The sequence below is a fragment of the Limanda limanda genome, chromosome 16 (genome assembly GCF_963576545.1).
Source record: "Limanda limanda chromosome 16, fLimLim1.1, whole genome shotgun sequence".
In the NCBI taxonomy this organism is placed as follows: domain Eukaryota; kingdom Metazoa; phylum Chordata; class Actinopteri; order Pleuronectiformes; family Pleuronectidae; genus Limanda; species Limanda limanda.
The window spans coordinates 14,791,830-14,815,423 of NC_083651.1; the positions used below are offsets into that span (position 1 = coordinate 14,791,830).

Genomic DNA, 23,594 nt, shown 5'->3' on the forward strand with positions numbered 1-23,594 from the left:
GAAGAACAAAAGGAAACATGGGAGCAGTGAGATGAAATAATTAACTTGTTTTTATACAATGCAACAGCTCATTAGCTCAAGTGGTAACAAATACCTGGACCCAAACATAGAGATGCCATCTTTACTCAGGTCAGGACACACAGGAAATCTGAACAGATCATGCAACAGGCTGCATTCTGAGTTACTGCACAGGAGTACCCCAGGGCACTCGTCTTAGCCCCCATCTTTTCTCATTACCATCAATAATATAACAGTGTTTATATTTTTTCATTATAAGGATTAAGACAATGCTTGAATCTAAAAGGCTTCGAGTGAACTTAGGTTTTAAAAGCTCACGCTCATAGGGCACCGTGATGGCTCGAGTGGACCCCTGAAAACTTCCTGATGAAGGCTCCCTCCTTCCATCAGTAACACCCCCCACCCTCCTCCTCCGTGGTGACGTCACTGAGGCTGCCTCTCCAAGGGGACGCAGCATCGGGTGTTGGAGCAGCCAGGCGGCCAGTGCGCATCCCAGGACGCATCGCCAGTGTAGCTGCTGCAGGAGCTCCAACTTTCAGCCGATCGGGAACTTTGTGGGGGAAACTTACAACAACAGAAATCATGGGTGAGTTACTAACACATGTCCCGGTAGTGTGTATGTGTGAGTGTTTAAAGACGAGTGTGGCTCTTTGCGTGGCGGTGACAGCTTTACACTCTTTTTTGTGTTATTGTCGCTCAAAACTCTCGGGGCGCGCCGACCTGCTGCTTTAAAACTGAACCTATCTCAAACCAGGTCGTTCATCTGACCCGGGTTTGTGGAGGATCGGCATTAGAGCCGTCTGCTGAAGGACCTGAGGAAAGCGATTAGAGAGATTAAGTCTGACAGGATCCCCGCGGTCCACTCTGCTCGGGTCTGTGTGGAGGTGTTTACAAGTCCAGATCAGCTGGGCGCCTCCACTGTCCCTCACTACTGTCCTGTGATGCCCACATGTCCACCACACCTTTCACTGTGATCCTTACTGATCATTATTGATCCGTCGTGAGTGATCATGTTGATTCTAATCAGTGACTTAAAGGTGAAAGGTTGATTTTGTGGTATTTCCTGACCAAACTGCACTCGCTTAATTTAAGAATAACTGGGGAAAAACCCTAAGAGGCAACATATTGCATTAGTCAAATGTTTGTGTGTTTGTGTGTGTCTCTCTCTGTGTGTGGGGGTGTGTTGTGCCACAGTTGGTAATTACTATCTGAGCTGACACAGTCCCATCTTTAAATCAGTCCCAAGTGTTGGCCATGTGTGCTCCCACCAACCTGGAGGATGGGATGCTCTGCAGGAATGAGGCGTTCAATGCATGCATGTATGTTTACTATAACTTCTCGCTGACTTTAGGACTTTTAAAATAACAAAATCTCAGATGAGCTGTGAACCAGATGGGACAGCCCACAGGAATAACACTTTCACTCCCAGCATGTCCTCACCCTTCACTGGACTTTGATATTTTGAACAGTAAAGAGACAGAGAAGGTTAGTTTTAAACCCTTTGCCTTGGCTCTGTGCTGCATTCAGGGGCTTGCGTTGTTTGCGGCGGTGCAGCTGAGGCCCGGGGAAGAACACTGTAGTGTGAGAATGTGTATCAGTGCTCATTAATTCGCTCTGAAGTTCTCACAGAGGCGTCTTTGTGCTCCTAATTTGGAGCTGCTCCTTTGTGCGACTTCAGCGGCTCTTAATGTAGAAAGAGAGAGAGAGAGAAGCTCAGTGAAGCTTCAGAGTGGACGCCTTGTGAACTAGACCCCCCCCCCCCCCCCCCCACACACACACACACTTTCTCACAGTAGATATTGCTCTGCATGGCAAATGACCTCTGTGCATTGTCGACTTGCAAAAAGCTCCCATTTTATATTCAGAGATTCTTTATGGCCCTTTCCAGTGAAGGCACGTCATTGGTTCGGTTGTTGCGTGCACCAGGAGATTGATTTGGACACTTGCTTTTGTTGTGTCAAGAGAAACAGATGTGGCACTGCTGTGCTGGGATTCTCTGTTTCATGAGAAATAGCTTTGAAAAGTGAGGACAGGAGTATGTGTGTGCACGGAACCCTTCAGCCCAATGTAAACAGGATGTGTGGAGAGTGATTGTGTGTGTATGTGGAGCTGTGAAGTGAAGATGTCATTCAGAGGTTGTGTAAATGATGTCTGATTTGATTTTTACGGAGACCCTCAGTCCGGTGATGACACTCTCCTCTGTCCTGGCCGTGAGCGGTTTAACAGCGGACAGGCCCGAGTTGAGGATGTGGGAGGATGGACCTGGCCTCCGTCCACATGAGCTCAGTTCACAAAGAGTCATTTTCCCCAAATATCTTGTTTGGTTCTTTCCCGTGACAATTACCAGCATTTGATGCAATGCGTCTCCTTGTTGACTAAACACAGAAGGGAAAAAAAAGTGGCTTCAGTTCAACTCGGATATTTTATCTTTGGCCCGGAGATAAACATGTTCTTTCTTTTATCAAGAAAAGTCTGACGTATTTCTGCAGAAAAAAGTGTAATAATTCCCCCTTGCAGCAAACTGCGACCTCTTAACTACAGAGAACAAACATGTCCAAAACAAGCAGAGTTTTTTTCCACTAAAGTCCCTGGCGGCGTTTTCAGACAAAATTTGAAAAACAGTTTACAAGCTCTCTAAGTCTTAACTAAATGAACTATCTCTTCCATCGTATATTATAGAGACAATTTAATTATGTGTTTGAAATCTGAGGCTATCCTATGACAGGAGATTCAACTAATCAAATTCAGCAAATTACGGACACTATCTCCTTTTCTTGGAGCCAGGTCCCTGAATGTAAAACAGGAAAAAAAGAAAGATTGTTTTTCCTTATGGAAACTCGTCGACTTCGGCTCAGGGTGTTTTGCATTCTGATTGGCGGCCTTGTGGAAAAAGGTTCTCGAAGGCTGGATGGATGCGAACCAGATCCAAATGTGACCTCATTGTTCTTGAGTATATTCAAGCACAGGAGGGTTAATCGCAGCTGACAGTTTTGAATGTGTCTTTAATTAAACATCTCGCCGTAGTGCTGCGGCTCAGCTGTTTCTGACTCATCGTTCGTTGAGTACATACAATAGTGTCAAGTGTTAACAGTCAGTTTGGTCCGTCAGTCACACACACATACACACACACACACAAACACACACACACACCAGACAGACGAGCTGGACAGTGTCCGTCCTAATGATTTTTGCATGTGTGTCTGCGACGTGTCTCCGAGGTGTCAGCTTGTCTTTAATGTAGTGGCGTTCCTTCTGCTTTTTGAGGATATAAGGATGTCTGTAAAGTGTCTTGATTATGAAGCTCATGCATCGCCAGCGATTACTGTCACCGACACATGGCGATGGACAGCAGGCGCCGTGACCCCTCATCCTGGAGACTGAGGGGGAGGAAAGAGCCACGGCCACTAGCGCTGAGCCAGCGGAGGTGTTTGCTATCAACATCGTGTCAAACTAATGAGCAATAACAGGGGGTCGGGTGTTTTTTTTTTATCTGCGGGTCACATGCTCATTCTTGTTTTGCAAAGAGATGCAGAGAAGAGTACAGGACTTTGAGAATGAGTCACTGCAGAGGTGTCTGGTGCAAAAAATTGAACTTGGAATTTCTCCTTAACTCCAAAAACATGCTTTCCTTGAATTTCCGGAGTCGAGAATGTGAAGCAGTACTAATGGAGTTAGTGCTAAGCTTTTAGAACTTACCCCACGTTTCTGAGTCACCATCAGTAACCCCTTGATTGCGTTTTGTCTGTGCTTAGCAAATAATTACGGTAAATATTCACCATAACGGGAAAGTAGCTGTCACAGTTACGTGATTTCTGGGCTTTTTTCCATCTGGCATAAGATTTGGTAATCATACAATAGATGGGGCTCTTAAAGTGCAGCTCTCGAAAAGAGGAAACTTCAGCTCAGTCAAGATTTTATTCCTCTTCTGCTTCCCTTCCTGCTCCACTCCTCTGAACTTTCCCTCTTCTCTCTCAGGTTCTGCATTTCTCTCTCATCGTTGCTGCTCTGCTTTCCTCTGCCTTTTTCTATATATGTTTTTGTTCCCCTTCAGCACTGCCCGGACAGCCAGAATAGTTATCTATATTTGTTGAGCTTAATAACTCTTCCTCTGACAAAGAGGGCCATTGAGTATTGTGACATGAAATAATCAGAATAGAAGTTGCTGAGAGTTGATGCTTGTTCAAGCATGTGCCTTGGTCATCACTTTTACTAAAAGACTTTTCACAGCTGAACAGAAGGGATGAAAATGGATGACTGTGTATGTGTATGTGAATGCAAGTTTCCCCTTCTTAGGGAGATGCCACAGTCCCCCTTCTCTATGGCAGAAACCGGACGGCATTTAAATATCTGAAAATACTCACTAAATGCAAAAGACCACAGCTTTTGAGACATGGAAAGGAAGCTGAACCCTGGGGTTATATGAAATATGCCAGAGATACAATCTGTCCTTTATCTTATATGCATGGCTTCAGGAAAAAAAAACGCCCACGATTTACCAAGGTTAAACTGCCAAATATATGCATAATAAGGCTTGATTGCAATTTTCTCTTCAGTTTTACATTATGTTGGCATCTGTGCATGTTCGTAGAGGAGCAGCGATCTCTATCAGTGTTTTGTTCACAGTCAGATGACTGTTCCAGAAGGCCTGTGGTAAAATAATGGGATCAGCCCCGGCAGCTGATGAACATTCACTCACTCATTCAACAGGCTTTCAGCCCCACTGCAGCACTGACCGCATTTACTACGGCACCAAATAAAATGTCACGTTAAGTTTATTGTATTTATGTATCCACAATTCAAAACAAAAGTCAGTTCAGGGCACTTTGATATAGGGCAGTACTGGATTGTACTCTTTATAATATTGTTTTCCTCTGTGAGGCAGTCCTTGGCAACAGTAGAAAACAGAAAGCCATTTGTAACAAGTAGAAACCTCAACACATGATTAGTCTGCCTCGATCGGTTGGGTTGAGAGATGAAAAAAGAGAGGATGGGAAGAGTATTAATAAATCATCATAGTGTCTGTGCTTTGAGTCACTCTCTCCATATCACATGATGGGGACATTGACTAAATGGTCAATAACGTTGTTCCCAGAACGACCTATTTTCTCTTGCCAATATGAAGTGACGCCCTTGGCAGAGAAGCCTGTGCCAGCTAGTGACTCCTCCCTGTGATGGACACACGATGTGAGGCAGAGCATTAGAGCAACGTGTTGACAACGAGTATTGAACACTGAAGCCAGTTTCAGAAGCACTGGTACGACCATGTTTAGACGGACTTCGTGAAAAGGTTGAACCTGGTTCAACCGTTGTCTGCACTGTGACATCAATCAATAAGATGACGTGCTGGCCACTCAGATACATGCAAGTGCACATTTGTATCATGAACGCTGTTTGCCTCACGACCGTAATCGTCCCAAAACTGTTGTGTGCCGTTTTTGTATGTTTATGAAGTTAAAACAACAATTTATTTGTTTGTGTGTGTGTGTTTGTGTGTGTACAGGGTTTGTCCTTATCTCTCTCTTTTTCATTCATCAGTTCACACCACTACTTCTGTCAAAACTAAGTGCAAAACATTATCAAAGCCTTTGGGGAAAATGCTGTCGAAAACTGTGAGCCTTTATTCCAGTTATTGCATCTCGCCACTCTCTATAATTGCAGGCTTTTTACCACGCCTTTGACTGTGGCTGTTCAGAAAAACATTATTATTTTTGCCTCACTGCGCCATATAAACTAGTCGGTTTTGAGCACTTTAGCCTTAAGAACCACTAAATGTTTGCCGATGAAGCTACACTATATGGACAAAGGTAGTGGGACACCTACACATTACCCCTACAGGAGCTTTTATGGTATCCCACTCTAAATCCATAGGCATTAATGTGGACTTGGTCCCCCTCTTTGCAGCTGTAACAGCTTCCACTCTTCTTGGAAGGCTTTCTGCAAGTTTGTCTGTGGGAATTTCTGCCCATTCATCCAGAACCCTGGCTCCTAATCCCCAATCTAGTTCATCCCACAGGTGTGCGATGGGGTTGAGGTCAGGGTCTGGGCGGGCCAGTCAAGTTCTACCACACCAAACTCATCCCAACATGCCTTTATGGACCTTGCTTTGTGCACTGGGGCAGGCTTTCTCAAACTGTGCCCACAAAGCTGGAAGCATAGAATTGTCTAAAATATCTTGATAAGCTAAGGCATTAAGATTCCCCGTCACTGGAACCAATGGGCCTATCCAACCAGGGGCAATGGGATTGAATGAAACACCTGAATTTGATGATGTGAAGAGGTGTGTCCCATCTGATGGTCCATATAGTGAATGTTCGGACATATTTGGTTTATCCACAACTGTCTCAGCCTGTTGTGGTCAGTTTGCCAAACTTTGGAAGTTCCTCACTTGTCCCATTTAGCTCCATCAAGGCTTCTACACCATTTTTCACAATATAAATTCGAAGTATTAAACTTTGGACATTTTCACATCTCAAAGTCCGAACTATGGTTTGTGTCTTTTGATACATTTTATCTGCTTAGTTTTGGTTTTACATTGCAAATTGAAGCACCCTAGCATTGATTGGTTTATAGATGGGCGTGTGTCTGACGTTGGCGGATATTAGTCTTTTCGATTTGAAGGGAGAAAATCAATAAACTGGTAGATTTTGTTGCCACTGTCATGTCATTATAGTATTAATACCAGCATCACCAACTTCCAAAAAAGTGTAAATGCTCCAAATGTGGTTCAATTTCATTTAGACTCAGACCACCTCTTTTGGTCTGACTAAATTGTGGTCCGTTGGTCCAGACCTTGGTCCGAGGCACTTTTTACTGCTGTTTTTGGTTGGACTAAACCAAACAGTCTGAATTTGGTGTGAAAGCGTCCTTAAAAGTCCCAGACAGACCTTTTGGAACCTGCTGGAGTTGTCAGAGATGCTTCATTGACAATTTTCTCCACTCAGATCAGAGATAAGGGTGAGAGGTGTTTCCAGATAGGATGGTTGACAATTCCAACACAATGTGTTCATTCTACCCATTTGGGTGGAAAGTGCATAAGTGCATGTACCAATCTAAAGTTTCAACAACTTCTTTATATATTAATATGTAGGAGATCAACTTGACTGCACTTCAGTCCTGAAAGTAGTTATAGACGCTCCGGCTAAATTCCCCTGCAAGATCATCTGTGAGGAGCGACAGCAGAATGCTTTAGTCTGCTTTTCAACTGTGGGAGTCTGTAGGATTGAGCTGTTGGCCGAGTGCCCGCTGAGCGTATTCAACCCTCCACAGATAGGTCTTTGTCCTCTGCGCTTTTACGCAGCTGCTAAACAACCGTAAGACAAAAGCATCTGGGGTACCCCAGCAGACCAATGGGAAATGCTCACCATATGAAGAGCCGGGCCAGAGACCATTTAGATGCAGCCAAATGCTACACTCGGGATGAATAAATCAGGAATTTCAATGAGTAGCCATGTAACCCCTGACTTTTTCTTTACTCCTATATTTGACATGAGATATTAAGTTGATTTCTGTTGCTTAAATAGTAAGCCACAAAAACAGATATGTCCCCACTTCTTCTTGTGTTGCTTTTTTCTGAGATGAGGCAAATGCACATGACTCCCTGTTTACTCATGTTGTTGTGATGTGGTGCTGCATGTGACACAGTGAAACCAAAGTTAAGAGGCCACTTTGACACACTCTCTTTCTCTATCACTCCAGACATGAATCATTTTTGTGTATCTGAACCAAAAAAATTCCAAGTGACAGTTTCGGTTCTCTGCGCATTATCCTATAGAGAAGGGCTTGATAGGCAGGAAGAGGCACTTCTGCAACGCAGGTGCAAATCTGCAATGGCTGAGCTATTCTTAAGCGACTGTTGCGGGAAATGTAATAGCTGAGAGAGACCGTTTTGGGAGGAAGCTGTTTGCCTTACATGCAGATTTCATAAGATGGATTTAAATTTGACTAAACTTCTAAAAGCAGAAAAATGTAATAAATTTAACTTGGAATCCCCTGACCCCGCTCGATTTAGTCATTCTCCAATGTGAGACGTGTTTAGCATTTCCCAGTTTTTGTGTCACTTTCCCGCAACAGTGGAGAGGAAATCGCAGATGTTTCGGCCTGAAAAACAGCTTGACACCCCTGACACAGAAACCACACACAGACCAGTGAGCAGTAGTAATAATACAGCTACACCACCGAGTGGTCTCCTTGGTCATCTTAGCTTTTGACCTCCACTTCAGGAGGAAAACAATACTGTGACAATAGAGTGGCCACAGCTGGAAGTATACAAGTGATGTTGCGGCAGAGTGGAGCATCTGGAATAAACAGATGAGCACATGATCGGGCGCGTGTGTGTGTAGAGAGAGATAGTGTGACATTGTGCGATAGCTTTCACATAAAGTGTCTTATACAGTTTCTCCCAAGTTGTTTCATGTCTTGTGAAGTGTACAGCGCCCAATGGCAGTTTGTGTGGATTGTCTTGTGTTTGCTGTTGCTGGGCAGGTTATTCTCCTGCTTCTTTCTCCACTATAAGGAGCCAATGTTCAAAAAAGAACAAAGTAAACAGTGTTTTATTTATTCATTTACAGCCAATAACTTTTGCTTGGGATCTGAACATGTAAACACAGAATTATTGAAGGTGAAAGGAGAAACAGTTGCATTTATAAAGCAAACAAAAGTTATAAGAAACAGCGTTCTCCTCTTGTCTATAATCTGTATTGGTGCAGGGGTTCTCTTTTTGTTTGCAGTATGCCTCATGTATTTCCAAATAATTTCAGTGTGTTTGATTGTGCAAAGAATACACCTGTCACAGTGTATTAGTGATACTGATAAATAGACTACATAACTTTAGATTGAGCCTTAAATACATTGCACAGTTGCTTTCTAGTGTCCAGTGCGTTGGACAATAGGACAGCAAAGTCTCTGCTGTTGGAGAGCTGCCTACCAGTGCTTAAAGTATTAATATAATGGATTGACCCACTCTCGCAGAGGTCAGCCAGGGCAGAACATATACTGTACAATCCACTAGAGAGAATAGCTTGCACCTTTCTCTTGTTATGTCCGGTACTTGGTACTTATTGGTAATTGGTTATTGGCACTTAAGTCCACTTCTAATCCTATTCTGTGATGAATCTGAGGACAAACACCTTCTCTGCGGGGCTGGAAGTGTCCGTTTCAGGTTACGAACACCTCTCAGTCCTTCCAGGATCCAGCCCCAGGACGCAGGGCTTAGAGACTCGGGAAGGAGCGCCTCACGGAACAATTGCATTAAAGTGATATGCTCGCTGGCTGCTCTGTTGTCATAGCGCTGACGGTGAATCCTGACACGGTGGGGTCTGGCTGGCTGTTTCGACGAGGGTAGCGACTGGGCATGGCTGAAAGGAGGAGGCTTTTGATCCTCCTAATGAGGGATGGGATTGTGCTGGAGGGTTTGAAAAAGGGTAAAGTCTCGGGTCAGGGGGTGATAGGTTAGCAGCGTGAGGCAATGGGACAATGGGCCCGGCGGGAGGGACGCAGAGAAAGGGATCCCGGCAGCTGGGGGAGGGTGTGGGGGGCTGTTCATGGGAAGTAACCCCGAGATTAGCTGGAGAGTCTCGTCTGCTGTCTTCACGTCTCTGTGCTTCATTATGACTCTATTGTGTGCGTGTGTGTGTTCACATGCTTATGCACCGTGCAACAGGGCAACAAGTAGGGAAATGAAGGACGGTCTCCAGCCCTGTGTTGTTTGCCATCACAGCAGCTTGAGTGTGAGAACATCTGATCTGTGGAGATCCTTGACCGTGTGAGATGGACACAAAAGAGTGCTTGACATCACATTTTTATCTTTTTGCTTAATTTGCCTGCAGGATATCCATGCTTAAGTTGTATTCAATCTGACAGCACAAGATAAAACAAATACACTTCCTTCCATGAGGATTCAGGCTGACTGCTGTCCGATCGCTCAAGTAGCATTAGAAGCAACTCAGTGGTCCTTAATACAAAAATCACAGATTCGTGCTCGTGACATAATATAGCCGACTTTCATGCAAACATTTAATGCTAGCTATTGATGCAATACTAAGGAGAAGTGCAAGAGAAATAATATCCAAGACCAGATGAACACAGCTGCTTCATCTGCCTCCTCTTTCGTATTTACCTGATCTCATTGGTTCACACTAGCGCTTGACTAGGTTATTTGTTTAACCGTGATTTGATTGGCTGGTGCCTCCGCTGCGGAACGAAAAGTTGAGCTCAGTGGCTGTAAGTAGCGCGAGCAACGCAACAGAACCACAATGTAGTTCAACAACGTATGGCTCCACCCCCTTCAAAGTGAATGATCAAGGTTTCGGTTGAAGCCTCCAATCCATAGCCTACAGTCCGGTGTCAGCAATTAGCCTGGACCTACAGTCATTAGGTGGTCCGAAACATGGCCATGCTAATGTGCCAACGCTACCATTGCTCGGTCACTGATGTATGTGAATAGGCAAATTTTTGCTAATGTGTGTTTGACATATAAGCTCAAAAAGTCAACTGCCCCCAAGTGACCAGAATCTTTTTTGCTGTTGCACCTTTAAGAATCGACACCGTAAACAATGAGTGTACGTTTATCGTCAAATTTTGTAATATCAGAGCCTGAATTGTTGCTAAGTGCTTGCCTGTTTACAGAATGGACCTTTTTCCATTAAGAGAAACTGCTGCTGATGTGTCATCCCGGGGGATAAAATTGTTTTCATATAACCATTTTTTGTATCTATTCCAGCGTATCTGGGTATTTTCATTATTCTTATCACAATAGACAAGAAGATATTATGTAGCATTATTCTAACTGGATAATGGAGATATAATGGAGGTATTTGTTTGCAGTACCTCCTGGCTCCCGGTTCGCTGGCTCCATAATGTAACTCGGCGAGCAGACCACAAAGACGGCAAAGCCAGAGGCATCATTAAAATATTTAATACACAGTGAAATAAAAACAAACAATTATGCAAAGACCTCTACTTTCCTGTAAAACGGCAGAAGTTTGCAGCCTTAATAAGGGGTGGTGGGGTACGGCTATTATGAACGACTTCTCTTTCCCTCCCTCCCTCTGTCTGTATCACTCTTTCACTCGTTTCCAAGTTTCTCTTTCTGTTTCCTGGCTTCCTTTTGCTCTATTAACTCCAAACTGAAATTCTGAAACTCTTTAGGTTTTGATATTGCCATGGGGTTTTCTGTCCGGCCAAGCCATGGCGGATGGTTCCAAGGCACCACATAAGCATGGGAGCCAGGATAATATGAAGCATCTGTGTCTCCCACTCTCCCCGCAACAGGCTTATAGGCCAAAACCGCAGTGGCTGTGGAGGTGCCAGAGAGTCAGGCAAGTGAGGTCATTTTTAAAAGGAAAAAAACATGGCTGCCAGGCATCCGCAAGTGAGCGTCGCTTCGTTTTCCAGGCCTAACACGATAGTAACACAAACATGCAATTAGTGTAGTGCTGACTCAGATACCCAGAGCATTGTTTGGTCAAACACTTATAATTACAGTAAAGACAAAAACAAATCAACATGGAAATTATACAGTAGAAGAAATGTCAAGTCATTAAGAATTTCTCTATTAGAATTGGTTGAAATTGAATTGAGGAGTTGGATTTCTACCAAGAACTTAAAAGTAGGAAGAATAAATTGCAGCACTACAAGGATGAAGGAGTTTGGTTTAGTACTTTGATTTTGAGGTTGGATGATGGCAGGTTACAATTATGAGGTCTTGGGTTCATAAAATCCCAAAATCAAATACCGGAACTGATAAACTCTCAGTTGGGTGAATGGACAATACTCTAACAAATATAATTTAGGCGAGTAACTTCAATTCCTGTGGTGAGGAAAGCATTAAAACGATCTTATAATTATAATATTTTTTTTCAGTCAGAGATTGCAGGATATATTTGATTTCCAGACATTGTGGGTAAAAAGAGGTATTTTGCCCTTTATGCTTTCCCACAGAGGTTGGCTGTTGTCAAGAGGAAATATTTTTCCGGGTTGTCTGTCCATTTGTCTAATTTCTCCTGAACATGATATCGCCGAAATGTTTTCAGGTCTTTTTTCTTCTTTTTTCAATTTCAGCACAAACATTCAGTTGGACCCAAGGCTGAAATGTTCAGATGTTGGCAGTCGAAGGTCAAGGTCATTCTGAAGGCCATTACTCAGGAATGAATCCACCAATTCTAAAATGATGGGCAATATTTCACATAACTCTGGAAGAGAAGGAGAGATTGTGACCTTCAAGTTGACTAGTTGGTGGAGTCAAGCCACCAGGCGGAGACCCTTGCTTCTTTTTCTCGTGTAATAGTTAACCAACCATTTGGGGGGGATGGACATTTTTCACAATTTTAACATTCAATACCACCGGGTTTGGAACTTAGTCCGAATCCAAATTACTCATTCAAGGTCAAGTATAAAGTTTGAAAAGTCTTTATTTCACCACAAGGGATTAAATGCCTTTTAACCTTTTGAATTTCCTGATTCTTCTGAATTTATAGTTGACTGAGCCAGAAGGAACCACAGGGCTCATTATAATTCAGCCCATTGTGGTTTTCTTTCTCACAGTCACATGTCTTACTAAAGTGAATGATAGACAGTAAGCATGTTTATTTTATCATTACAGACTAAGACATCTCTTTTTCTTACGAATGCAAAGCCTGTAGAGTAGATCGTTTCATCATATGGTAAAATAAGTTTTACTTATAGGGTACATTTGAGGCATACATTTTATCGAGTGTATATTGTATATAGTGAATAAATCATATGTTGAATTGTTCAATAAAAATCACAGAGAAGTTGTGTCATTTTTGTTCTGCTGTCGACCTACGGGGGGGGGGGGGGGGGGGATGGGTCAGCGAACAAGCGTATGGATCTGAATAATGGGTTTTGAGGTGAGTGCAGTGGCTTTTGTAAACCAATCGATGACTTGGACTCATCACGTCAAACATGATGGCAGACATACAGGACAGATTGACCTATAGAGGGCCTGCCTTTGAATCTAGGTCAGTAATTCCACCACAGTTCATTGGAATGATGTTGACTTCAACAAACTGCCAAAGAGGAATCAACACAAATCACAGTGTGTCTGGATTCCAAGTTTTAAAAAACAAGATAATAGAAGCTTTTTAGACAGGAGCTGCAAAATATTCTGGGATATTTGGACGGTTGGTTTGGTTGATTGTTTTGCTCTTTAACAGACCTTGTCCTTCACAATCAGTCATAGCTCCACACAGCCTTTGGAGTTGATCTTGAGCTTTCTCAGTCTGTCGTCAGTGTTTTTAAGTGGGTGCTCGGGCCCAGGACACAGACTGCACCCCCTGAGAAATCCCTCCTCCAGTGTGAGCGGAGCAGGGTGCAGGTCCTCACGGGTGACTGAACACTGAGGAGCTCCCAGGGCCCCCAGTCTCTCACAGCATAAAAGGCTGACCCACAACGAATCCCCCTCCCCACTCCATTTGTATGAGCTTCATCATCATTCAGATTGTGTCCTCAAGTAGGGGAGTGGCGCTGTCTCGCACTGTGGCTGAGCACGCAGCACTCGGGCCTCACCTCCGACGTTCACATGATTATTCCCACTGCCACTCAGCCTGACACAGCTCTGGTGACAGCAGCATGGTGATGTCTCATCACTAGTCTGGTCAGTCTTCTGCTCTGAATGGGTCTTTCTTCATTCATTCATCACTGCTTTACGTAACATGTCGTCATTCGATTTCTTGAAGCTCCACTGATCAACACAGTTTGTCAAATGATGGTATGACATGAAATTAACTTATCAGCTTTAATCAGTTTCATGAGTTTTTTTTTATTGTTTTAGTTTAACAGAACCTCTCAGCTCGGCTTTCAGCAAAAATCTCTAATAAACATAAAGTAGACGACAGCAGACAGAAGTTATTGACTCGCTGGGGAAGAGAGTTGGAGCAGAGTAAATTCTGGACCAACATTAAAACAGAACTTTCAATGGATGCCAACGTTGGACTTCTAATCGTGCAGCATCGAAATATTATTATTATTATCCCTAGAACCAACCCGTTCATTCATGTTTCACAATAACTGTGTCATTCATTAGCAATTAACGTCAAATGATATTCATACAGTTGTACGGTGCTGCATGCCCATCATAACCTTTGTGTGAGAGCCATTTGCCATGAGCTATGATTTTGATATTGCTGATTGAAGTAAAATCAAAGCAGAAGCAGAGGTCAAGAGGAAGAATATGAACGTTTCACAATCACTGATAAAACGGTCTTCATGATTTGCCTTTAGAGACAGATCATGAACATCTTTCTACAGCTGTTTGCACTGATTTGACATAATTGACCACACTTTCTCACTGAACTTTTCTCAGAAAGCTGAGACTACTCAATAAACACATGCACCTATGACTTCATTTGTTTCGTAACATATTTATTTATCTCTTGGTTTCGGATTATTGTCCATAAGAGATAAAAACAGAAAGTAGGGCATGGTTAAAATGTGCAGTAGAATCTTAGTAGAATAGAGATCTTTGAGGAGGGACCAGTCTGTCTTGTCGGATTCATGCCATCCGCTGTTCAAAGAGTTTACGAGAATCTCTCGGCCTAAATGCAGGACGCATAGATTTAAAAGCTCATTTGTCCCTGCTGTCATTGGCCTTTTAGATGAGACTTTGTGACTTTAATAACATTGTACTGTTTTGATCATCTGTTTTGTCATGCACTGATTGCTGGCTGTGCAACAAATTGTCCTTTGGGGCTGATAATTATTTCTCGACCTCGCTGCAGGGGTATAGTTACTTTGCAAACTAGCATTCCCTTTGTTGCTTAACCTATTTTAAGGGCATTGTTTAAGCTGTTTTTATGCAGTCTGAATACAATTCCTAACATTTTCTGTTTCTCTTGTAAGTTTTATGGGAGTGGGGCTTCACATTAGCTCTTGCAATGGTCTCCCAGATGCTGAAATCCTCTCTGCAGTAAACTCAAACATCTTGTTGTCAACACTCTTAAAGGTTTGCAGATGGAACTCGTTGTTTTTGACATTGGCATAATCGGAAAGTTTGAGCTGCTTTAGTGTGATATACATTCAGTCGTCTTTTTGAGCTTCACTTGAGCCCTTTAGTGTAATTAATGCAGAGAACACAAGGTCGGCCACCTCCAAAACAGCTGTATGTCTCTTATAAGGTGTTCAAAGAACCATCACGTCTATATATGGGCTCGCCCCCCCCCCCCCCCACTTCACAAGGATGATGTCAGTTCTCCTGGCGTTTTACAGGGCGAACGCTGAAAAAGCTTTCAGATTAGTGTGGCACTTGTTGTTGTGGGATCCCCGCTAAGTTCACTTCCCTGACCCCCGAGGCTCCCCCCTCCCCCTGCTGATCCCTCTCCTCTCTGAGGTCTGCTATCCGTGAGAAGCCCCCTCTCCAGCAGAACTCTCCCCTCACCGCTGAAAGGCCCTTCTCTCATTAGCATGCCCCTGGGGCTCCTCAGCCTGCTGTTGCCAAACAAACACAGGCCAAGATTTTTCCTCCTCATCTCCCTCTCAGTGTCCGCTCCTCTCGGTCGTCTCTCACCGTCCATCTTCCCCTTGTCTCTGTTAGTTTTGACAGGTCGTGTCCCACCGCCTCATCCCCCCCTCTTTGTGTTTGTGGCATTCTCCCATTTCTCCCTCTTCTTTATTAGCTCCTTGACCCTTCTTAGATTTCATTTCACTTTTCCACCCCTTTCCGCCTCTAATCCATTTTCGCATCGTGTTTCCTCTGGTGTTCATATCCGCCCAGAGGACGCTCGTTCTCCCTGTTTAGGAAATGTTGCTTCGCTTTTCCTTTCCTGTCTCCTTTTTTTTATGTGAGTTCAGAGCCACCAGATGGAGGAAGGACAGCGGTCAAAGTTTTGCTAATGTATGCTGCAGGAGCAGAGGGCATATGGTGCCAATCAGGAGATGAAGGAACACACACACACACACAAACACACCCACACACACATGAATTAGAAAAAGGTGATTGTGCAGCATAGAGTGGTTTTCACCCACAACTAAAGTAGGGGCCCCCTACGCTCTCCTCACTGATATAACAAGCCTGCTCTCACCAGGCTGCTTTCTTCGGGTTGCTATTCATTGTAACACAAGTGAGAGAGAGCAGTGTTCAGGACATGTTCAATGAGTTGTACGTCAATAACAGGACAAATTCATTTGACTCTAAATTTATCCCCCAAACCAATCATGAGATTCCTAATACCACGCGTTTTACCTGTCAAACTGGATTTTAATGATTCACATTATAGAAGTGTTGTCCTATCATTGGGTAATGAACATATTAAGCCCATTGAGAGTTCATTTAAAGAGCAATTATCAAAGTTGGACTTTTTTTAATCCTTTTAATTATTATCAGTACACCAGTGACTTGAGTGCAAACTGGAACTGGAAGTAGTGAATTTCCATTCAAATCAGCTCGGGAGAACCTCTTCTGCATCTCAGAGAGGAACTGTGATGTACAGTGGACGAGACGGAAACGCAAATGTGGAGGAGCGAGAGAGGGAGAGAGAGAGAGCAGAGAGGACGAGAGAGAGAGAGAGCTGAGAGAGGAGAGAGTACAGAGGGACAGAGAGGAAGAGAGAATTTGCTGCAAGGAAGCATTTTTGCTGGATGGGAGAAAACCAACCATGGAAACTCCATCAGAGGAAAACCAGGAGCAGGGTCCGGACAAAAGAGGTACCAACGAGCACTGACAAAGAGCCAGGGCAGATCTTTTCACCGCTGTGTTTACTGGGGCTGTGACCTACTCCAGGCTGCTTGGTTTCACTCAGCACAATAGTTGGGTAGATTTCTTTCTCAGCAGGGTTTTTTTTTTCTTCTTTAAACGTCTAAGCAGCCTACTTGTGTCAGTGTTTGCATGCAGGAAACTTGATCGTGTTGCAAATGATATTTTATTAGCAAATCGTGCATCGCTGCCTCTGTAAACCTGCTGCTGATGTCATGTGTGGAGTGTGTTTTTGCTTTGTGCTTGTTTTATGATCTAATTAGTGGAAGTCACACACTGCTGCAGGGGGTGAGGCTGTTTTTGTGTGTGTGTGTGTGTGTGTGTGTGTTGCCGCTGGTCATCATCTCACGAGTGTGACTTCTAAGGACATTGAGCCTGTTGCAGGATCCGCTGCAGATCAATCAAAGCTCAGGGTGCGTTTGAGTTGTTCCTTTGGGGCGGACAGATGATGAATGAGGCGAGTGAGGGGCTGGCAAGGACAAAGATAAATGGATCAGCTATTACCAGTCTCACAAACAGACAGTCATGAGGGCTGCAAACACCAAAGTGACAGTGTCATTAACTTACTCATCCCCGCCTACTTGTAGAAATCAGCAGGGAGTCATTGATTTTTCTTTTTGCTCTTTATTTTGTACATGTAATCTAATAATGGCAGACCAATAGTAGTAAAAGCCTGTCATGTCTGATCCGTCAGAACCGCTCATCACACCCAGAGGCAGAGTTACCGACAGATAAGATACAAATATAAATTTGACAGTGATATAAACCCAATAAAAGCAGTACTTCCTCACATTTGAGCAGCTGGAGACAACAAATATTAGATGAATTGAGCCGTAACGTTTATCCAAATCCATTTATTTACCTAAAACTTACTTTATCATCACCTCATTGTAGTTTTATTATTGTAATGTCTGGTCATGCTTAGATTTCTGTCACACGTAGAGTGTTTTTATCCTTTATTCTTTTATGACTGTTATCTTTGTGTTTTCATTGAGTGCTAATTGAATGAAGTTATTATTATTTATCATCCATTTCTCATCTTTTTCATCTGGGTTTTCTATAGCGATGAATAGTTCCACCACAATGCCGACTCCAGCTTTCTATGTCTATACTAAACACCTCCAGAATTCTCATTATTCTCTGTACCTGCCAATCCCAGCTTTAATTGCTGTGTCTTCTTCTTTTTCTACATTTAATTGGCATTTTCTGGCTTTATATTAAAGAGCAGACAATAGAATTCTGACAGGAAATGAGGCCAGAGGTAGATGGGGTCGAAGGACACGGCACAAAGGTCCCCGGCCCGACCTGACTTAGGCCAGCCATGTTGTAATTACGTGGTTGGCGCCTCAAACCCTCAGACCACTCTGGCGCCTTAATCTGTCTTTTTATGAAGAGCGGTACCTTCACTTATAAACCTCGGGTCAGGTCGGGAATGTTGATGGAGAGATTTTGATATTGGCCTGTTAGTAGAGAGATTTAAACCTTCCTCCAAATGCACATAGAATATTGTCCATTATGAACATCATTGCCTCTTATTGTCTGTTAATACATGAATCATCCTCCCACACTTCTCTCAGTCTCATTCGCACACAGCAATTAGTGGAGACAGAGTAAGTTTCCGATGTTGGATAAGTAAACAGCAAGACCACTCTCGACGAATTTGCAGGCTCAGATCTCCCCTGTCCCTTGGGAGCGGCCATTACAGCCATTATGGAGTTTTAAAAAGTGTTGTTCCTCTCGAAGTGGAGAGTGTGGAAAAATGAGCCTGTTTCTCATAAATGGTGTTTTGGCAGTTCGCCCCCAACGGAGCAACAAACAACAACACTTTAGCATTAGCTGTAAACAGACACATCTGTTTGCAATGAGGCTCGATGTGAGATTAAACCTAAATGCCAGTTTCAATGGAGCTGCAAGCCAGTTTTGTTGTTTAGGGCTCATGGATTAGATGGAAGAATCTCAAATTGTGCGTGTCCATGTGTGTTTATTTGTGTGTGTGAGATTTTTTTTGTATATGAAATGCATACACTTACTATACATCCTTGCATGTGGTTTTTTTTGTTTGGGTGTCTGCGAGCTGGCTTGTGTCTGGTATCCACATAAAATTATATTATAATTCTAGAAATCTTTTCCTCTCTGCAGTAAAAGGAAGATTTAGACTTGTGTTTTTTACTTCCCACTGACGGCCCTGCAGTTGTTGGAAGATTTCAGCTTTGTGGCGATGACGTTCCGTGTTCACGTGATGGAGGTTGTTGAAGGATGGAGGCTGGTGATGAATCAGGGCCAGCTGCAGGGGTTAGGGCTTCTCTCTCTGTCTGTTAGTGTGTGGTATAACTTAATGGAATAAAAATACTTTAGTAGCACAACATACACAAATATAACAAAGGTTTTCAAATATGATTTTTACAGAGGGCCACGTGCATATCCAATAATGCAAGATTCATTAGTGTTCATTGGCGCCGATTTATCTTACTGCACAAGATGGATCCTGTGGAGTGACGCTCTGATTGGTGGTTAGATTTTGGAGCAGGGGACTGAAGTTTAGTCCCCCCCAGTTGATCCAGTCAGTCACCAATTGTGAAGTTTGACATCATATCAAGGTAAATTTGGCGCAGACAGTATGCCGGCACATGTGGGTGCTTGGTACTCTGTGTGGGTGCTGGAGCCACGGAGCCCCCACTGATTGGGCGCCGAAATTACACCAAATCAAAGTATCCTGGTGGTTTATGGGTTAGTTTTTTAAACGTGGGCAAATCAGCACGTTCACGTCTCCATCAGTGTAGATCGGAGCCGAGCAAATACAAACCTGTGTCTTCTACAGGATCATTTGACCCGGGAGTGAATGCCGATTGAATCCATTCCCGATGCATCAGATGTTAGCGGTTGTTCGTTTTTTTGACCAGTGGAAAAAGGGTTTTTGTGTCTGTCTGCCAGTCGGTTTCCCCGTTTACCTGCGACTCATGTTCGTCTGGCTGAGCCATCTGATTCACACATTGGCCGACTTGGGTTAGGGTTAGGGTTAGGGTGCGGTGCTGGGTGGGGGGCACACAGGATGGAGCTCAGCGGTGGGCTTGTCCTGGGCCTCCAGCCTTTGGGCCGGAAGAGCAGGGCCGTGGTTCACTGCCGTTCTCAATGGCCCCTGAGAGTCCAGTGTGATGGACAGTCCCCGGGCTGCAGACACTGGCTCTTTGTGTCAGAGTTTCTTGGACTCTTTCTCGGTCTCTCTTTTTTTTTTTTGTATCTCCCTCAAACACTGTCACACAAACAGACACACACACACACATACTTTTTCTCACACAAGCAGCTTTTTCTTCCTCCCTCCTCGTGATCCTGAAGTCTAGCCTCTGCTGCAAGGCCTGACATTGTCATTACAAACAGTCACTAATTTGTCTGTGTTTCTCTCTTTCAAGCCGTTTTTCATTCTGTCTCTCCGCCTCTCATTCATGCACAGGAGCAATGAAACGACGAGTGCAGAGTCTCGGGGCGGCTGGAGGTCTAACCAGGTCTATTAGTCAGGGAGCATGTGAAAGTCATCAGAGGGAAAAAGCGTGATTTTCATTTACAGTGCTCTGCTCCGAACCAGCCGGGCAAGATCCCTTTAGTTACAGGCTACTTGTTGTTGTTTAGAGTCACCGGCTCCTTCTGTTATTGCCTGTGGAGGAGGAAGGTTTGAGCTGAAGTTTACACTGCAATATCCTGTACTCCTGCACTAATCCCACGCGGTGCACTCAGAGAATACAGTCTTCATTTTGCTGCCTGGTAGACTGTAATGATACTGGTTGTTGATCATGTAGACAAAACATGGAACATATAACATGTAAGCCATCAGTCTAAATGCAGAATCTATCATGCTCTTTGAACCAGATTTAGTTTGACATTTGGGGAACCTGCATAGCGCTCGTAGCCTGATATTTAAGATGAACGAGTACGATGAACGAGCTACCGACAGACAGAGAGAGATTTCTAGAATTATTAGATGGATGCAAAAAATCTAGATGGTGTGAAGAACTCATTCTGAAATATAGGCATAAACCATTTTTTAAAAACCAGCAGATTGACTGATAAGAACGCGTGAAACTTCCCACTGATCCTGTGCTTACTTCATAATCCCACCTCTGCTTTGAATCCATCTACTGAAGAAGCCCTATTTGACTGCTGTCCCCGTGGTGCCTTGTGCAGGACTGGTTGAAGTTGGTGTTGAGCTTTGATGTTGTCTCTGTCTCCCCTGATGTCTAATACTGAGGCTAACGCTTGCACAGAGGCCCTTTTGTGAACAGAACAGTATTCCTGAGGTCACTAATAGTTGAACCACGGCAGCGCGTTTGTCCGTGTGCCAGTGTTGTTTCAGTCGGCCAGAACAGAGTAATACTAACCTGCCAACATGTTGAGTCCAGCCGTGAAAATACAACCTCGGATTTATTGTGTTATTAGGCATAACACCCGGTAAGTGAGAGAGAGGGAGGTGGCAAACCAACACATTCAACCTGGATGGATGGACAGCCTGTAAAGCAAGTCACTCCAGTGGAATGGAAACTAATCAAGCTGCTTGTGGGTCCTTCTTGAAATGCCATTTAATTAGATTATACATCCACTAGTATAGTGTCCCTTCTATGATTGTTTGGACTGGGCTGTTTGTTCGGCCTGCAGTGATGCTGGTTGGGGCTTTTCTTCTGCAGTATGAAGTTAATAGGTTTTCTTTGGTAGTATTTCCTCACTCTTATCGAGGTTTAAGGATGAGAGGATGTCACACCTTGTTAAGCCCTATGAGACAAAATATGATTTTGGAATATGGTCAATACTATTTGACTGTCTTGAATTCAGATTGGATGGGTCTTCTTTTTTTTTTTTTTGGGCACATCACCACCAAAGCTCAACTCTGCCATCCAAAGAAGAAGAAATATCCGTTCTGGTGTTTGCTGCATCGTTAGTATGTCTCTGGTTACGTTGATGTGTCAAACTAATACCTCTCTAGCCGGCCTGTTAGCGAGGTGGTAGGTAGCTAAGTGGCTTGAGAGGGATGAGTACTTGCGGTGGTGAAAGCCCGGAAGTGCTTATGAAGCAAACTGCGTCGGAACCCAGGATCATGGGAATCAATAATATTTTCCCCTTTTAGTGTGTATTGTCACTGCAAGTTTGGTCTTAAATTAAATTTTAACTTGTATATAGCGTTAGTCTCCCTGAGCAGATGGCTTATTAAAAAGTGTATCTTGTCTCTCTCTCTCTAACTGAACAGAGTTACACGAGTGTGGGAGATGCAGGCATGTCAGCCTGACCTTCTCCTTGACAGGCTGCAGGGGAGGGTGGTTACACAGTTAATGAGATGTTTTAATATATTCAAATTTTTCTCTAACTGAAGGTACAAACTACCCCATCTATCCTGGTTTTATTCTTATTTTCAGATCCAGCTAAAATTCAGGAAAACAAGTAGACTGACTGTCAGATGGAATCATGGCATCCAGAACCATGGTATCAGGTTTTAGAGAGTTTAACAACCGGGAACAGTGTTGCATTGCCAAGCAGGTTTTAAACCAAACAGACACTTAGACAACAAGGTTTCGTTCATGACACGACTTATTACAATCACATGACGGTTGTAATGTCTGGAGCTCATTTTCTGAAACACTTTTCAAATGGAAACTTTTACCCTCTCCAGAATGAGGGACTTCCATTGCCAGGAAAGCATTTCGAGGCTGAGGATCCAGTCCGACTCAGCTACAAACCCAAGGAGCTTGTCGACTTGTGGCCGAGATACAGTGTGGGTCTGGATCAGAGCAACCTGACGGTGACATCCACTGCCAGAGCTGCTCTTCCTTTAAATGGACTGTATTTACTTTGCAGCTGGGCTCAATATCCTGTGGAGCACTCCCAGCAGCCCACTGGCCCTCCCCAACACACTCATCAGTGAGATGTGGGCTGCGGTGGAAGTTAGCCACTCCGCTCCGGGCGCACTCATTGAGTTGTGGTTAACGCGCTGCCATAGCAACTCTTGTTCACCCACCATGGGACAGAATTTTTATCTCCCTGCACTACACAAACAGTCAGGATGAAGCGTCTGACTGCAAAAGTGGACGGGCCCAGCAGCAGTATATCTGCTTTAATATCCTTTGCCCGAGCAAAGAGCACAAACACAGATGAACTTTCAGGAACTGTCGCCTCGTAGAGGAAGCGAGAAGAGGAGGAAAGAATTTCAGCTCGGTTTTCTTTGTGACAAGATTTGAGCAAAGATTTACTCGTGTTGTCTGCTGCCGCCCAACATGTTATCCTTCCTCCTACTGCACACAAGAAATAGCTGAAACAGGAAATCTGTATTCAACAAGAATTCTGCAGAGTAACTTGTTGCTTTAACTAGAACTCAGTCTCTTGTGCTGTTGATATTTAATGGAATAATATGCACAGGTGTTATTGAAGCTTTTGTAAAGATATCGCATGTTGTTTAATGCACATTGGCTTTGCTGTGGCTCAGATGATGTATATTACGGTGGAAGCAATGTCAAAATCCAAAGTCTCATTTCACGGATGATTATTGTGGTATTGTTGCAGAAAATTACAAATAAGCTTATTCCCCATCTAGGATTTCTCAACCCTGGAATAAGATAGGCTTTGGTCACTAGGGTGCAGTGTAACTTTGTGATACATTAAACAGACGTGCAACAGAAAAACCAAAACAACAGTTTAAAGAGGCTAAAATGCTCTGTAGAGCTGAGGGAAACAGTAGAGTTGGCTCTGTCACTTCTCACATCCAATCAAAAATATCAATTATAGATGCGATAAATTCTCAGTCTGATATCAGGCAATAGCTCCTACAATAGTAGGAGCTTTAAAACATAAACAGCTGACCTGAGTTTCCCATGACTCCATACAACATCCTGTCAAA

The 23,594-nt window shown here is 43.6% G+C and overlaps 1 protein-coding gene across 2 annotated transcripts in view; it reads left to right on the forward strand.

Moving 5' to 3' along the window:
• The first annotated feature begins 499 nt into the window (after positions 1–499).
• gpm6bb (glycoprotein M6Bb) overlaps positions 500–23,594 on the forward strand; it is a 32,027-nt gene continuing 8,932 nt past the window's right edge. For both annotated transcript variants that reach the window (XM_061088630.1, XM_061088631.1), the window contains exon 1: positions 500–604. In XM_061088630.1, the coding sequence (XP_060944613.1) occupies positions 601–604 (4 nt within the window). In that variant the 5' untranslated portion in view covers positions 500–600. The remainder of the gene's footprint in view (positions 605–23,594) is intronic.